Here is an 18414-nt window from a genome sequence, read left to right on the forward strand (position 1 = left end):
CATGTATTTTCAGCTGATTTGTCAAAAGCGCTGGGTTTGGCTTAACGCCCACCAGCCTCCCCTTCCTCCCGTGAAACGGAATCGAACCAGTGCCGGGAGCGTCTGCATTTCCCTCCCGTGTCCGTGGCCTTGAACGAGGGCCTGATCCCCGCGCACAGCACGTCTGGGGTGGTGCTCACAGGCACAACAAGCCCCCAGAACGGACTCACGCAAACGTCACTCTGAGCTTGTCGAACACAGTCGGAATTACCTTGGTGTCTGCCGTTCCTTCCTCTCCCCAAAGCAATGACTTTCCTCAGGGGGAAAGGTAAAATAAGCCCGGAAACGTGAACCCTTATCACTCATTATTTCTTACAGTAAAGTATCCACAGACATTGGGAGATTTTTCAGAACTCCACTACAGATCCGTGTGCCAACAAAACCAAACATAGGACACCCTGACCTGTGCATTCAAAAACCAAAAGCAGTTTGCAGTCCTGCTCGCCTAGCTCTTCCCCTTCAAAACCCCACAATCGGCGTATTTTGTTTCAATTACTTCCGCAACAGCTTCGCTCTTAGGTGCTATTCAGGTGCTATTTTCACAAGTGCTATTTTCTGGCTTTGGCACCTCACCTAAGGGATTTTCAACGAACTCAACACCCCGAATGTGGGTGTTCCAGCCTTCGGCAAGAGCTGGTAATGCAGCTCACGGGGCTCCACCCGAGCGCCTCGAGCCCCAGCCACATAAAGCACACGGCCACTTCCAGAGACTGCGCCCACAAAGAACATTCTGCACAGTTCCTTCCCCAGCATTCTTCCAGACCCGACACAAACCACAACAGCATTTTTCAGGCAGGTTTGTTAACGTTTGCCCTGAGCACCGTTCTTGACAAGAAAATAATATCCTTTAGCACTGAAGACCCACCTTTGCCCTTCCTATTGAAGGCTGCATACACGCCAACGGACAGACATTTAATTGTTCTTGCTGCCCTCCTTTGCCAGATCAACAAACGAAGGTACAAGTTACATAAACCGCTCAACGCCAGCTAGCAAGTGAAGAGGTAAACGAGAGACAGAGGCCCTTCCAACTGTCATGTTACAGGTGAGGGGAAAAAACCACCACACTTCACATAAAATCTGCCTTAAGAAAGGAAATGGTTAACCTCAGGCTGAGATCTTCCAGCTGATCTTGGCTTACACAAATGACGGCTTCAGAGCCAGCGGATTTTACTTCTTCCTACATTTCACTGCTATCGGGGTTTTTACATTCAAATAACGGTACTATGTTCGATAAAAAGCTATTTTCTTCTTCAGACCAACGTCTTCGTTTAAACTAGTGTTTGATTTAAACAAAATGCAACTTCTTTTTCCTTCCGGTGGGCAACTTCATTTGGAGACTTTATGGATGTTCCTAAGGATTACTGAATGAAATATAAAAGAAATGCGTGCTGGTTTGTGTGTGTTATATAAAAAAATACAAGTGTCTTTCATTCTTAATGAACCTCAGAATTTTTCGTTCTTAAAAACATGTTGGGAAAACCTTCAACTTCATATTTGCTTATTTATTCAAATTAATTTCAGCCTTGCATTTACGTATCTAATATACTCCTCAAAATACTAAAAATAATATAACCCAATTATTATTAAAACATTTGCATTTTTAAAGCAAAATATTTTGGTTAACTATAAGAAGTACTTGGTATTTTAATAACGAGAAGCTCTTGGAATAAAACCAGAATATAAAGGGTCGGTTCAATGGGATTTTCAACCCTTAAATTAATTAACTGTAAGTAGCGGCTTCCAGTGAATTTTTCTTAGCAAAGTATCAAGACCTGCAAAGGAGAAAAATTAATGAAAGCATTGTCGTAGTCTTAAATAAATACCCCACTCAATCACAAGCAAGATGAACAAACAGCTGTGAGTGCCCTTGATTATCCAGATGATCAGCCTGAGTGTTCAAACGCAGTGACGTCAAGTGACGAGCGATACGGTTTCACCTCGAGCACGAAGGCTCGAGCGTTGCTGCCTAGCTGCCGGCTACCGTTCCCACCAACGGATGTCACCCACCTGGGGCAGCATGCGATTTTCCTCCTCCAGCTGTCTTACTCTTGCCTCCAGCTGCCTAACATAGGACAAGGTTGATTCTAAAAATCAAAAAAGAAAAAAAACTCGTATTATCCACAGAGATCTGCTTGTGTTTACCGGCGTCAGAGCCTGTGCCCCATTCCGACTCGTACTCACAGCAGATTGCCTCCCTCAGGTGTCCATCACACATTCGGCTCGCGCCTCGCACGGGCGGTGCAAGCAGCTAACAGCGCTGATGCTAGAATGAATCCAGTTCCCGGTGCCTTGGGATTCTGAACTGCTGTGCTTGGAGGTGGCCCCTCCTCAGACACAAGGCACCTTACAGAAAGGCAGCACAGACTTCAGCTCTCCCAGCCCCTCCCCAAAGCTGTATTTTGGGGATGCTCCACAAAAGCAGTGCGTTATCCCACAAAAGCAGTGCGTTGTCCCACGAGTCGCCACCGAACAGCCCAGGAAGACACAGTCGGTGTCCTCCCTTCTGCAGGAAGGCACAGTCAGAGCATCCCCTCCACACAGCCCTGGTGGCAGGGGTCTGGTGGCACACAACCCCCTACCCCCTCAAGCCATCATCTCGCCTGCGGGGAACACAGCACTTGCCAGCATGGAGGCTCAAGCCTCAGCCTCTGCTAGGGACCAGGCGTTGTCCCAGCTCGAGCCTGTGCTGGAAAGCAGATGTGTGTCCCCGAGGCCCCGGGCGGGTGGGAAGCCTGGCTGACAGCACGACGGCACCCACTCCTCATCCCAGGCGGGCCAGGCAGTGTCCTACCAGGACACGCTCTCACAGCCCTGCTTTGCTGTGCCGGCTCGTGGAAGGGCAAAATCCAGGCCGCTCTACTCACAAGTAACCTCACTGGCCTCCATAAAATAATTTGGTAGATTATGGAGAACACGAGTCACTCCTAGCCTGCTCTGTTCCCAAGAACTTCACGTAAGAGGAGATCCATGATCCATCCCTAAAAGCGTCTGAGAGCTTTCTTATCACACATTTCTTGAGTCACACAGAACTTCTGCTATTAAAGTCCTGTACGTAAGAGAAATACATGCCTGAGAAAGTAGCGCTCATTGGCAGTAAGATAAAAGATACCTTCTCAGTCCCAAAATCTGTGAGAAGGTATCTTTTCAAGTCCAGAAATCTGCTGTGACTCTTGTACCTCCTTGGATACAGAGGGAAGTCCCCCACGTGCCTCTGACTCCATGATCCACTCAACTTTCTCCAAGACGTCAATCACAGTAACATGTTTGTACTCATATTACCACGTAACTAGTAAAATTCCCTCCCTGACGATTAATGGTACGGAATCCATGGGCATCGGGACAGCACTGTCAGTTGGTCTAACCCTGCAAAGCCGCATTGCCAGCAGAGCTGTTTACTGGTTTAAACTGGGAGAGGAATTTGTGCACAGTTTCCCCTGATCCCTCATCGCTGTGCCAGCCTGCCCAGGGAATAACGGTGATGGGAAGGGAGGCGTCTCGTACTGCTCTTACGAGACTGCAATAGGCTGAAACACGCACGCACAGACAGTGCATGGGAATCTACACAACGTGAAGTAATTTGTCAAAAATGATTAATACGCAGCAAGGCACTGGATTAAAAATAGCATTGTGTAATAAAAGGGAAAGGGGTGATCTGAGGTTCTGCGCGCTCCGCTGCATAAGGATTTCCATAGCGCGTGATGGGTGCCTCTCTGGAGAGCCGCTCAGCCTGGCTCAGACGAGCACTTAGAGGATGAACAGCTTATTCAATTAACTGTAGACGACAGGGTCCCTCCCATCAAATCAGCTTCCTCCCCAGCAGCAGCACCTCTGGGAGGAGCCGCAGAGGCTCCCTCGCCGTTGTGGCCATTAGCGGAGGCAACAGCTCCCCGCACAGCTCATCTCTTCTCCCTGTCCTTGTCTACAGGAGATGGTCTCTGTGAAGCCACGGTTTCGGGGGGACTGAAGGAGGTGCTTCCTGTGGCACCGGCCATTTCTCACTTCTCTGGCTCCGAGTTCACTGCTACGTTGGCCTGGGCTCAGCCTTCACCCTCAAGTGCTACTTCCCAGCTGGGCCCACCAGCCCACCTCAGACAGGCTCCTTCCTGGATTCTCTTTGGGTCTTTTGTCATCTCCTGGATTACCATTTATTAGCTCTTCACGCAGTGGATAAAGTTTGCCTCTCCGTTTTATTTCTTCACTTGTATGTCGGGAGTCCAGAGCTGAGATCTCTGCTGCTCCAAACCACACCACATTCCCAGCTTCCCAACACCTGCTCGTACCAGCTGCGGACTGCTCTGAAATCTCCACTAGCCCTTCTCCAGTGTGAAACAGTGATTTAAATCTCCTTTTGTAATCTGATCAAAACGGAAAATTAGGTCATCTACCAGAGGCTTCACCTAGCAAACCCTTATTTATGTGAGTCTTCTTGACAGATAGACTACATGCATATATATTTCAGTGTCTGTTAATATATTTATGCTGTGATGCTATGAGCTTAGAGGAAAAAATGAGCAGAAAAGCCAGTCAAGGACGTAAGAGACAGAGGAACTGAAAATACACAAAGTGAAACACTGTCACCAAACTTGAAAAAAGAAGAAAAAAAAGCTGCATCTTCTAAGTCTTTATGGGAAGGCCTATATGATCCGCCTGTTCTTAATCAGCCTGGAGACCAGTAAAGAGCTCTAAATAAAGAGCAAATCTTAAAATAGTTACCTGATACCACTCCCATTGTCATCCCAGGCAAATTTTCGCAGGACAATTAAGCAATTCCAAACTGAAGCAGAATGAACTGATGCTAGTAACGCTTCAGCTTCAGTCTCTGAGCTGAAAACAAATGTCTCCCAAAGGGAAAGCAGCACAGAAACTTACCATCACTTCCCTAACATTGCTGTTGTCTTATAATAAAGCATTTAATAAGATGCTACAGTGTGTCAGGCAACCGCCGCTCCGAAACATAACCTGCGCAAACAAGATGATCCCCAGCTGATGTCATTAGTCATAAAACCTTTTTGTGGTTTATCCCTCCCCAGACAGATTTATCTCACATTGCTCCTTTCCGCAGGGCTGCAAGTACACATAAACGCCCTCCCTTATTTGCAGACTCTTAAACTCAAGCCGTAGAGTGCGTATAGATAAACTTCCAAACCCAGGTCTGCCGAGAACACAACCAGGGAAAACCAGCATCTGTATTCACACCATGAAAGCTCGACCACCGCGCTCTGGGTAATAGCCCAGAAACTGTTATCTATGTTGAGACCAAACACACGCTCAAACAAAAACAGACAAACAATTAATTTGGGCCCACACCTAGAAAAGATGTGACCACAGAGACGTGACCCTGCGGTAACCAAGCGAACCGTTCCGTCACCCGTGGGGCTTCTCCATTACGTGACTCCCACTCCCTCCCGTCTGCCCTCGCTGGGCACTTCGACGGGGGCAACAGCTTTGCACAATTCCCATGCCCGGGAATGGATCCCTACCAGATGACCTTCCCGTGCTCTTGCCATCATTGACAGTGTGGTCACGTGTGGCGCTTCATTCCAGGGCTGAAACTAAAATGCTTTTCCAAATTATTAGAGAGACAGTAATATCTTGCTTTTAGGGAAATTCAGTGACAATCCACCCTTCCTCCACATCCCTCACTCTAACATGTTATTAGAGAAATCAATATTTACGTAGCTGATCTCTTTCTCTTTTGACGTCCACACTCTTGAAGCTAGTAGATATTTTGGGGTTGTGTCAAACTTTATCAGATGCTTACATTGCTGCCAAAGGCATATTTGTGCCTTGGCGTCATCCATTTTTGGGTGACTGCGCCTGATCTCCGCCCATCAAGTGATTCATAATTTCTTTAAACTAGATTACCCTCTGCTATTTGAGAATGGTTGAGGATGTCACGGTAAATTCAGATTCCTTTTTTTTCCCTAGGTTTGTTTTTTTTGCAGAGACTGGAGGGTTACAACCCACAGCCAAGTGTGGGATTGCACTGGAGAACTTTTCGAAGACTGAGGTCCTCTCCCCGCCTGCTCCCTGCAGAGCAAACAGACCACAACTCCACAGAAAGCAGAAGCTCCGGGGTTCAACCCACGCTTCCACGCGCTCAGATGAGCTTGAGCACCAAGCACAATACAGCAGGTGGAAGGGATTTTATCTAAAGACCAGGGGAGTATCTGAGGTAAAGAAAGAGTAGGAGACGCAACGCCACTAGTACTGACATAAACACAAGCAGTGCTTTAACGCAACAACTGAAATTCCATTTTTTCTGCATTTTCCAAAAAACACTGATTCCAAATTATAATAGCTGTCTGCAAAAACTCAGCACGGGGATTCCGCAGACCTCCTTTTGACTGACTTTAAAGGATGAACCCATCAACACAGAAGATGCTACTTACTCCACGGAAGTTGAAAAAACCCAACATATACAATCGTTTAACTTTGGAGAAAACTGTCAATAGAGTGGATGAGCAAAGCAGACGTCCCAGAGGAAGCAGAGCAAAATCCTCCAAGCTGACAATACTTGGGAGGCTGGAGGCATCGGGAGAGAATAATACTGTTTGCCTGGGTTCACAGCCATTAGCCCCCGGGCAGCGCGAAGAGAAGATGCTACGCGGGGCTGGGCAGAAGGCTGCCCGGCAGCAGCAGCCCCCGCTCCTTACGTCCTCACGGCCAGAGAACGGAAAAACACGATTTCATCATAACGCAAACATCCCCTCGTTCCGTTCACATCAACGTTTTCTGCTTCCACTGGCTCGGCTGTGCTTGGCACCCACGGTCCTAAAGCAGGTCACATCCTGCTGCGCGTACGTTAAACTCTTAGGGTGTAAAGGAGGGGAAGTGCCAGCGGTTCGCCTCAGCCCAGAATTTAGCGCGTTATGCGTAGCGGTACTTGGATGTGTGGCAACGAAGGTTCGGGTAAGGTAAATTCAGCTTCGACGGGGAGAGTCATTTGTTATACTGCTGTTCCTGCACTGTGCTGGCAGGAATATAATCGTTGCGTATCAAATCGGATTTTGGTCATTCAAACCCATACCCAGCACCCCGCAATGAAAACTTAATCATCTTTCAATAAATGGAAGATGAACAACAAGGCTGTGCAAGGGCTATTTTAAACCCTCCTGTAATTAACTGACAGCTCCATACGTTTCCGAAAGGATTTCTGCGCTAACTGGGAGCAGATTCAATGACACGCAAACTATCTCCCTGTCCTGTAACTCCTAGTCATCTGATTTAATTACTTCGGTATTAATATTCATGACTAAAACATGTTATTACTGCAGTCCATCCCCTTTCAGCTACCTTGTTTGAATGTAAGGAAAAAAATAAATAAAAATCCCACTGCTGGATTTACACGAACACAAATTTACGGCACCTGCACCCCGAATCGGCGAAGCTGCTCAGTGTTCACACTGGCAGCACCCAGCCTCCCAGCGGCAGGACGAGACGGCCTCCGAAGGGCATTTTTCGCCCTGTCTTCTGGGATTTTCTGTTCTGGCTGCACATCTTACGTAAGGCTGCTACTGAGCGCGTGCTGGAGAACAGCTATTAAAGCGCAGCCGAATTCCCTGGAACGCCGTGACATCAGGACTAGCGCTACCGTGTAGACAGAAAGACGTTTGCCTAAAGCAAAATTTTATTAAGCTCACCAGAACGTTTAGGAGCTATCTACCGCTAAGGCACGTCTTCTGGGGAGGTTTTGGGACAGCGGACACCGCAGCATTGGCATTACGCTAGGGTTTGCATCTCTCAGTACCGCTGTTGTCTGAAATCCTCCCACCCCAGGCCGAGATTTCTTGCGATTATGGATGCAGCATTTCTTGACTTCTCCTGTAATTAAAAATATAATTAACTGAGCTTAGCTAGTTCACTGAGCATTTCAAAACCGAATCCTAGCAAAGGGAAAGACTTACATATGGTAATTCAAACATCCAGAATGCCACTTAGCTTTATTTCTCGCATTTATCTCACGAAACGTTTTATCTCTCACGTTTCCCCTTTTCAGCACACATTACACACCAACGTGTGAACCGTGTTATCTCTGTAATCAGATGTTTTTACACAGATTTCATCCAAAAATAGTGTCTTCTCAGTTGCAGCAGCTTTTAATTACAAATTACCTATTTATTACAAGAAAAAACACTTCTCAGTGCCTTAAGGCAGCTCTAGCCATGCCTTTAATGATTCACCGACGCTGCCTGGCTCCGATTGCCAGTGTGTTTGCATTTGTCCGCACTTCGGTGCCCCTTTGCCGCTGCAGATGATGGGGTTGTAGTGCGGGGGTCCAGGCCGTGCCAGCCGTCGCTCATGGGCTGCCCCATGGCTGGGGGCAGGCACGGCTCTGCTGCGGCACCACCGGCGCTTCCGCTCTTGCTGTGCTCACCCAAGGGATGCCCGAGGCCACCCGACTGCTGCCTGTGACGCTGGCTACTTAGAACAGAGGGCCAGCTTCCACTTAAGAACTTGAGAGATTTAGGCTGGCATTTGTTGGAGGTTTTGTTGCATGTTCAGCTTTAGGGTGCAACAAAATTTCCAGCCGAATTAATCTACAAGGAAAAAAAAAAAAACTACTTAAAAAAAAGTTTAAAAAAATCTCATTGAGAAAGAGGATTCGACTACAGGAGTACCTAAAAATGGTATCAGATGTCAGACGAGGTAAGGTGTTGTTCCCTACTTCTCTGAAGCTATCCTAACGCTCTCGCTAACAGCTGGATAACCCTGTCACGCTAACGGTCTGCTGTGACACTAACCTTGGCTTGTTTGGGGTTGTTGGTGCTAGAGGTGACAACAGCAAAGCTTTTCTTGCTAGCCCGCTTGATATCCTCTTAGCTCCGCTTCAGCCTGTGCTAAATGCACTTGCCACGTTATTGATGAAAACTGAGAAAATCAAATCCATTATGCTATCGCTAAAACCTTTCCCACTGGCTGCTAACTTGTTCTGCTATTGATTTTGTGTGTTTCGTGATTGGTGAAATCCTTATCGACTCCACTTACTTGACTGCTTGGGTTTGTCCCTGTGCCACCACGCTCTCGTTTGCTCATCAGGAGCGTCCCCCAGCCGCAGGCACATGCCCCCGGCCGGGAAGCCCGGCAGAAGGAGAGGAGGGGCGTTCAGCGGGCTCCTACGCAAAAGCAAATGAAGGGCTGGAAAAGGTAAGGCTGAGAAGAGGGAAGGCAGGCAGATAGCGCACTGGCTCAGAGAGATAAATAAGGGAGGGTTTCACCACTGGTACATAGAAAGAAATCTACAAAAAGACACTTCCACCTTACACCAGTGCCTCCTGATCACGCTGACGGGCATCTGTGGTGGTCCCTTGCTGAAAAGGCCCCGGGGCCCCTGCAAACGGATGCCGCGTGAAACCACGCGCGCCTTCATGGCCCCAGGCATCCACAGAGACACCTCCAGCTCCTCCCAGTTCTGCTGTACCCACGGCAAGGGACCGTTTGCGTTACAATGAAATGGAAAAACAATAAATGAAAATATAAAGCTTTCCAGCAGCAGCAGTATTAGCGCAAAAAGTAGACAACCAGGGGGTTAAACCGACTGAGGGGCCAAATGCATGCACTAAAGGTCCCTCATCATCCCTGAAGCTCCACACAGATGCTCACAGCATTTCTTACCACGTAGAATTGCATTTCACAGGCTCCAATCATCAGATGTTGAAGAAACAGTGTAGAAAAGTTAGTTTTGTTGAGAACTTTAGTATTGGTGCAGCAAGTTCTAGGTAACGATTATATTGGTTTCCACTCGGAAGACCGCAATGTAGGCCAAAACTGAAAATTACATCTCCATGAATTCTGAATCAGATCAAACCTATGAATCATTTTTATGCTCATCCAACCTACAAACTCCTTTTTCATGGGTTACCATTTGTGTGACTCAAAACCAAATTCAAATGATGCTCCTAAGAGAGCAGAAGTAGCAGCTTTCACACTGCTTATGCCACTGAACAAGCCACTGAACAAGCGCACACGCTTCTTCCTGCTGCAACTACAACAGCGGTGCCGAAAGTCAAACCAAAGATGGATAGCCACACGGATACGTGGAGGAACAACCAGCTCACGCACTTCCTCCTCGGTAAGGCGTCTCCTTGTGCAACTGAAACCGAGAGTTCAAGTTCTGAGTTTGCGTGGGGGCAAGTTTGGACGGAGAGGCAAAGGCTGGAAAGGAGCCCGCAGCTGCCTACACCATTAACTAGAGGGTCAGCACGGACTGCAAGGGTACGGCAGCAACCGCAGCCCACTGCCTGTAGGCTGCAGCCCACCGCACGCAGCACTTGTGTGGGGAGTCGTCCTTTCCTGACCCCCTGCATCTCCCCCTGCTCACCTGGGAGAACCTGGACAACCATGCGATCGCAGCTCCGAGCGGCACATGGGCCGCGGGCAGTGCCACAAAAGCAAGAGGGGCAGTAAGGCCGCGCTCTCGTGCTCTGCGGTAGCTCCTCGTCTGGGTCGCAGTCCTGCCGTCCCGCGCTGAGCCACGGTGCGCCAGCCCTGCGGGGAGCCAGCGCGGCCGCCCCATCTCCCACGCGCGGAGCAGCGCCTGAGTATCGCCTAACAGCAGCCCAAGAGAACAGCAGGATTTAATACGGCTGTTCTCTGGGCGACTTTGCTGCCGCAGGGGCACAGGGAAAGCTGTTGAGAGGCTCAGGAGTCTTTTACGTTCACTCTTCAACTCCAGCTCCTGTAGACGTGCAAATCTACACCTGTCACGTCAAAGATCAGGAAAAGCAACCAGCCACTTACAACGCTGTTTGTCAAACTGCTGAACTGCGTTATACAGCCCCAAAACAACCTTCTTCCCTCCCCCCCCCACTCAAACTTTTTGTGGTTTCCCTTACTTTTAAGTGCTCTAAACCCTTCCTGCGACACCGCAATCCAGCCTGCAGCAAGGCTTTCAGAATGCAGCATGCTGGACAAAAAGAGCAGCATTTACATTTAGCAAACACAGGAGGGATAAAAACTGTCTCCACCAAATGAAGAAATCAATTCCTTAACCAATGTCAGAGAGGAGATGGCAGAAGAAGGAAAAAGCAAGCCGAATGCCAAGATGCTAAATTTAGGTCAGCTCTTATTACCGCTCCGCAAGTATCCGCAGACAAAGAACCTTCACGTTGAGCCGCCATTGCAGCTCACCCAACACGAAACTCAGGATTAAACGCGTCCCCGACACCAAGTGCAGTTACAATGGCAATCAGTGCGGCACTAACACACCAAAACACATCAAGCTCCACGAATTAACCAGGTAAACTAAAAGACTAATATCCCAGACGTTCTTACTGCTTACATCATCTCCCAACTAAATGTGGAGGTAAAAATATGAGAAATTTTAAATGGTTCTGCCCTTTGATCTCAATCAGCGCTCAAGCCACAGAACAGAAATTCTCCTAATCCAGCCATCTCGCTCACGCGCACAGGGACATTACGATCCTTCATTGAGAAAACCAAGTCAGTACACGGCCCGTATATCATGAAGGAGAGAAGAAATCCAACATATTTATAGAATGCTTTCACTTTATCTGTAATAGAAAACCTCAGAGTCTTTTCATAATGCCATGGTTATGAAATAAACATATCCCAGTATTTTATGAATGATGAGGTGTCGATAAGGGACATCACTATTCAAATGCACCTACAAGATAAACATATTTGATAAATAGCAATGAACTGCAGAGATGTTCCTCTGTCACGCTTTAAGTCCTTACTTCAATTCTCAACCATGGAATGGAAAAGAAAAAGGAAAAAAATTATTTGGGTGTATTGCCAGAGCTGCGCACACTTCCAAGAATGTCTTCCTGGCTGTGCTAAAAGCTCTGCCAAGGTACAATTTCATATTGGGATGGTGAATCATACTTTGTAACACGCACGAGGTCTAACTTTGCATCTCAGACCTGTCCCTCAGTCCCCCCCCAGCTACACCCCCTGCCTCGGGGTGGCGTGGGGGTCGTGGCACGGAGCACTCGAAGGGCCGGCAGCACTGAGCCGCCAGGCCCTGGGGGGGTGGCCCGCCTGGCTGAGTGGGGAGGGCAAAGGGGCACCCACCCCCCTCACCTCCAGAAACAGAGGCATCAAGACCCCCAGCACTTCCACACGCCCGCGGGCATCCTCCGGCCCGCGGCAGCGTCCCGTCCCTGCAGCGAGTTCTCTACCCGGAGCGATTAAGAGGCAGGAGAGACTATTAAATGTCGCAGAAGATGCTGGGAGCTTCAATACCTCCTCTAGGCTGAGACCACCCTCTTGCTTCCCGCAGCCCATGGAAGAGCCATCATACAGTAACACCTCCCTGTCCCTGCCGAGGCTGGTCGCATTTGAAGCAGGAAAAGACGACCGTTGAGTAAAATTCCTTTTTGGGCCAACTGCGGAAGGGAGCAATAAAAATACGTATTCAAATGACATGGACTTTAAGCCAAAATCTGTCAGTGCAAGTATGTCTCTCTCTGTAGGTACTCCATCTCCAATGGCCTGCCAGGCCACACAACGCCTCAGCTGGGCTGCCCCCTCCTCAGCTGGGGCACCCACGTCTCCAGACACGTCATCATCATCCTCATCGAGGACGTCACTTTAATACACTTTCAAAACACTTAGGAGGAAGATTCAAATCTATCTCAAAGCCGCCGTCAATAAAGGACAGCATGTCTTTCTGCAGACCTGCCCGTGCGGCTTTGCTGCGATCATCGCCCCAACTGCCCAGTCAGGCCGTTTCGGAACCCGCGTGTGTCCCTCTGAGCTCCCTCGGAAACACACCACGCGATGCCACGCTGCTGCCGGCCGCCCCTGCCCCTTCTCCTGCCATCTTTCAAGTACCACTTAACGGGGGCAGAATCAGCTGAATACAGGAAGCGCTCTAGAACCTGGAAGTGGTAAACAGACAGTGGCAATAGTTCTGCCGGTCTTTAAATCTTCTGCATTTCTTTAATGGGGGATACAGTACTTTGTTCAGTTGTACAAGGGGCTGCAACATCCCGCCCAAGCTCAGAATGACTCCCAGAGCCGTCACACGGCGCTCTCACAGCCGCTTATCTACATCATCAGAACAAACCAAATATTTTAAACACGGTCTCCTCTGTTTATTTCCTGCTTACTTTGCTAATGGGAAAGCAATTTACGCATTTCCTCTCCCCAAACATATAAATAACCGAGAGAGGCTTTTGGTTACAAAGGCAGTTGGAAAGTGTCCCGTCCCCGCCGCGGGGCAGCTCGCACCAGCCCTTCTGACCCCACGCCATGCACACACAGTAAGACGACAGACGCCAAAAATCAAGACCGCGCGTGGTCTTGCGCACAGGCAGGTGTGAGGAGAGAGTCCTTTTATTCACGACCTGTCTTAGCATTACCCGGATTTCTCTCTGCCCACATTCTGAAGGCACTTCTTATGGGATTACAAGGGCTGCAAATTTGCTTCTTCAGCAGACAAAAAGACAGGAGAGAGATTTCTGCTCCTTAGCTGAGCATTTCCAAGCAGGTGGTACGGTACGGTCACAGATACAACGTCTTTCTGATTAACACTAACACCGAAATATGATGATGTTGGGAAATATAATAAATTCCAGAAAAATAAAAAATACCGAGGTTTCACTCTCCCAGCAGCTGCAAACTGGGACTGTATCTCCTGAGACTTTCTAGAATGAAGACAAAAAGGCATAATTACTCCCAGAGTTCTGGGCAGTAAGAGACATACGTGACCGTAACTACAAACTGAAGGAAAGCTACAAGTAAAAGGGTTGGGGTGGAATTACGAATCAGATTATATTACATGCATAGGGCCACTGCAATCCCTGTTAAAAAGACAACAAAACATGACTACCTACAATTTTCTTAGCCAGGGAGGAGCTCGGATACTACAGTGCTGAGGGCCAAGACGGTAGAGTAAGCGCACACATGAGCTGCCAGGGCAGCTGCGGTAACGAAATGCAGACAGCATCCTGGAATTTCTGAAAATTGAGAAATAGAGAGAGCCTCAGAGGTTTAAGGCTACAAAAATGCCATTAAAACAATGCCGTCTGGCTTCCTGCCCTGCAGAGACAAAGGAATTTTGAGAATAATTCCAGGAACGCCCGGTTTCCTTTTGGCTGGTGGCAGTGGATACAGTCAAGAGAAGGCTGCGGGCTTTTTTCTCTACAGAAAATTTGGGCAAAAATGAAAAAGCAACTGGACCAAAATTACGTTTATGAACAACATTCTTCATGTGACTGAGGACATACACATAAGATCTGTCATAATAAATTACTGCGGGAGGTTTATAGTCTCTGTTTCTGTAGTTTTTGTGAAGTTTGACAACCAGTCCCAAGCCATCTGCACTACTTCCCGCCATTCGTCAGGACAGCCCTGCTGCTACGGTTACCGACGGGAACAGCAGGAGACCCTTCCTCCACCCGCCTGCTCCTGCGGGGTACGGGAAGAGGTACCGAAGCACCAAGACTTGTCGTGCCGCAGTTAAGTGTTACCGCAGTCCCCAAATACAGCGAGAAATCTTAGGCAGAAGACGACCCCCAACAACCCACTGGTATTTCCTACATGGCAACAACTGCCCGGCCTCTACCAGCGCTCGCCAGGGAAGTGCCCGTCGCTCCCCTCCGGCACAAACTGGGGCTCACGGGGCAGGGGACTTGTCCCTGCGCGCAGGGCGTGTGCCACTGCCGCAAAGAAGTGGCACAACACCGTTGCTCACAAACTCAACAGAAACTTCCAGTCTTAACGAAGACTAATGGAAAAATCTCAAAGCACGGGACTGGGGAGTCAAAGGAATCTCCTTTCCTCCCATTCTTCTAACAGCAGCAATTACGACATACCGACTCCAGAAAGAGCTGACACACAAAACAACCTCCTCCTGGAAACGGGCCAGGAGCTCAGGAAAATTCCAAGCTTGTCTTTCCTGTGGCATAAACATACTTCAACGAAGCTCTCAGCAGCAGCAGCAGGGCTATCGGGCAGAGCAGCCGCTGAAGGTACGTGCTCCCACGGCCAGGCAGCCCGCGCTTTCCCAGGGAAAGGGCATTTGCTCAGCCCACGGAGAGAACCTTTCCTTGAGTGCTCAGGATGCAGGGCTGGCGGAACGGAACGCTGCCAGCGGAGTGGCGACCTCCATCATTTCCCATCAGGCAAACAGAACCGGGTAGTCCAAGGCACCCGGGCAGCGAGTGGAGCTAGAAAAGTAGCAATGGGAATTGACTGCTTTGTTTTGGGGGTTTTGCTTGGGTTTTTGTCCCACTGTTGCAAACAGGCAGAAGAAAAAAAGGCACTTAACACATCTCGAAGCCACTTCACGGGCTGTCAAGTGGTACTGCCTTGACCTTTTCTTCCATCTACCTCCTTTTCCCACACCTGCTTGTTTCAAGCAGGTCTGGGGATAAAATCCTTCCACTTCAATGACTCCCAATATTCCCAAGTTTCATTTTCACCAGTCGTTAAGGGAATACTCGCAGGGGCAAGCGACACAGCTGGCTGAGTTTTACCGAGAGTATTTGCCACTCCACGAGCACAGGCCTTGCTCCAGAGACAGCAGGCAGGAACGAGTGATGCTGCACAGGCCAGCACAAAAAGCGCTACAGCCGCAGGATGCACGTGGTGACAACGGGGGGGGATTAAAAGGCCATGGGCTGCCTCTGGTTAGAGTGGAGCACTTCCTTCAGCGAGTGATACAAGGATAATATGAAGGGTTAACTTCACTGACCAGAGCGCCAAGCTGGCATGTGACACCGGAGACGAGCAGAAGGATTTGGTTTCTGTATTCCCCACAAAGGAAATTGCTACCTGCTCTTCTGACAGGCAGAGAACACTCTTGATATCTCTGTTTCGTTGTGGGTTTCTATAAACCAGCTCAAGCCGCTCTAAGGGGCAGACTCCGGATACCTCAGTAACACCCACGCTCCCAGGAACCCTGACTCCAAGGGCTGGCTCCCACGACCACAGAAAAAGGAAAAGCCCAAGATTCAACGTTGTTATACCAGATTTGCCCAGCTGGATGAATGTGGTAACCACGGTGGACTCTGTAGGCAAAAAGAACTAGAGTTGCCTAGACGACATTTTAACAAAACATTTATCGTTGTATCACTGTCACGGTTTGCGCTGGGACGGAGGTAAGTTTTTTGCTAGCAGCTGGTGTGGCGCTATGTCTGGGGTTTGGGACGGGAATAGCGTGACAGGGCACTGGTGTTTCTGGTTGTTGCTGAGCTCTCGAGGCCGCCTCTGCTCCTCACCCCACCCGCCAGCAGGCACTTTTCCGATTCTCTCCCTCATGGCAACCGGGGGCAGCGCACGAGCGGCTGCACGGTTCCAGGTGCAGGCCGGGGTTAGACCACGACAGTCACCGAAACATCACGTTAGACCACGACATCACCTGAACACGGCTGAGTGCTGCTGCAGTTGAGGGCGCCATTCTCAGCCAAACTGAGAAGAGGTGCAACGTGCCACAACATCGTTTCCTCGAAGCCTGATCTGCCCCTGAGCTCCCTCCTGGTTTTGGCCCCACACAGAACTTCAAGCATGGACACCAGGCACGGACCATCCTGTGACCGGGACACGGCTCCAGGGCAATAAACGGTCGAAGACCACCCTTCCATTTCAGACTGGTCACTGAACAGGCCCCGCTTTCCTTACAAGAAATGAGAAGAGCCTTTTGTCACCTTCCAGACGCGCTTGCTGACTACCATCCTCACCCAGGACATGTTACATTTTGATGAAAATGCATAAGCTTGTGCTAAGCACAAACTTGCAAGTCGCTACTCTGTCTTAGAAGAACACAAGACTAACGGGTCAGGTCTCAAAAGGATGGGCGCTTTTGGTTAGAAACAGATTACGGGCGAGACTCGCACTGGGAGAAAGGAAACCTGACCCCAGTCTGAACCAACGAGACAAATCTCTATTGTGGAAGTCAGAGGAATGCAGACCTGTTTGTAAAAGTAAAATCAGAGGAAGTAAGTAATAATCAGTAAAATTATTTTCAGAGAATCACCCTATCTTTACTGCCTTATTCCTAACATGAACACAATGTTCCTTATGTTATGGTAAAGAATTCCCTGTAAAATTAAAAAGAAGTGATTTCTTTTTGCAGACCGTTTTCTTCAAGTCATCCATTACCTCCAAAGGAAGTCTACAATCCCTTGAGAATCAAAGCCTTTACCACTGAACACGTTAAATGTTGGCAATAGCCACTTTTGTTTCAGAAACGCTCGCTATGCAGAATCGAAATTCCTCCGTTTCTCCACTAGCTCTTGTCAAAGCCCAAACAACATCCACTGCTGGTGCCACCCAACCGCTCCCTTTCCCCAGCTGGCAACTAAGTGCATTTCAGAACTGTAAAATAAATACATTAAAATAAGTTGAAAGTGTTTTTTGCTGAAGGCTCTTATGAGTGCACATTTGTGAAGTACCATCCTCACTGCAACAATAATTGCAGTACTGCCAAAAGAGACATTTTACTCTGTTTTATTAAAAATATTTGTGCTAGCACGTAAGACACCTAACAACTCTAGTCAACGGTGTCAAAACCAGAACTCGCCGACTCTATCATAACTGAGTTCTCAAGATAACACATAGAAAGCTGAAAAAAAAAAAAAAGCATATACCCTGCAATTGCACAATGTGTTTCTAGTAAGAATTGGCCAGATCTAATCTCTGGCATTTTGATCAATACAGAAATTTCATCTGCAAACCATTTTCCCCCACTTCTATATAAATGTTCACACATATGAGTAAGACTCTCAGCAGAAATGACTGTTCTAACTGAAAACAAACTCTGTTTCTCCCCAGGGCACACGAGAGAGCGTTCTGGCTCAACTCCACAGCGGTGCAGTAAGGGTCAGAGGAGAGGCCCTAAGGCCACCTGGAGCGACTGTGCCCACAGCTGACATTTGGACATGGAAAAACGTCCGTTTCCGTGAATTTTGTAAAGGTGCCTCAGCCCATAATCCCCACGTGTTCAGATCCAACTGATCTCACAGGGGTTTCCTAGGAACAGGACAACCCACCATAGACTTGAAGAACCAAATCAGTTTTCCTGATCTTTAATCACAGACACGTAACTTTTTAAAAGTTTAGCAGACTGACCTAGGGTTAGTGCATGCCAGTTGCGATTTGAGTTTCCATTTTAAACATACTCCTGAAGTCACAAGGTGCTTTTGCCCCAAAGGCAAGAGTAAAATTCAGCCCATGCTTAACCAACTTACATCGCCTTTCATCATTACACATTATTTACTGGATGGGGATCGTATTTGAAGAAATTTCACATGTCACAGAAAAGCTTTCGCACACTGTAAAACAAATAATTTCCCCTAGTTATCAAATTAAATTCCTTTCCCCGTTGAAATAACGGAGCAGCCTACAGTTAATTTAGTGCATTGAACAGATCACGTATCAAGCCAAAGTCACTTTGATCCTAAAAAA

At 48.3% G+C, this 18414-nt stretch overlaps 1 protein-coding gene across 8 annotated transcripts in view; it reads right to left on the reverse strand.

The window, feature by feature from the left end:
- CCDC85A (coiled-coil domain containing 85A) overlaps positions 1–18414 on the reverse strand; it is a 262997-nt gene that overhangs the window by 86810 nt on the left and 157773 nt on the right. For 3 of the 8 annotated variants that reach the window (XM_074578553.1, XM_074578554.1, XM_074578552.1), the window contains one exon: positions 2047–2123. The exons of 4 other annotated variants lie outside the window; for them this stretch is intronic. In XM_074578553.1, the coding sequence (XP_074434654.1) occupies positions 2047–2123 (77 nt within the window). Of the gene's footprint in view, positions 1–2042; positions 2124–18414 lie in introns of all 8 variants that reach the window. One more of the 8 variants, XM_074578558.1, reaches the window with a different exon arrangement.

The sequence above is a fragment of the Larus michahellis genome, chromosome 3, assembly GCF_964199755.1.
Source record: "Larus michahellis chromosome 3, bLarMic1.1, whole genome shotgun sequence".
In the NCBI taxonomy this organism is placed as follows: domain Eukaryota; kingdom Metazoa; phylum Chordata; class Aves; order Charadriiformes; family Laridae; genus Larus; species Larus michahellis.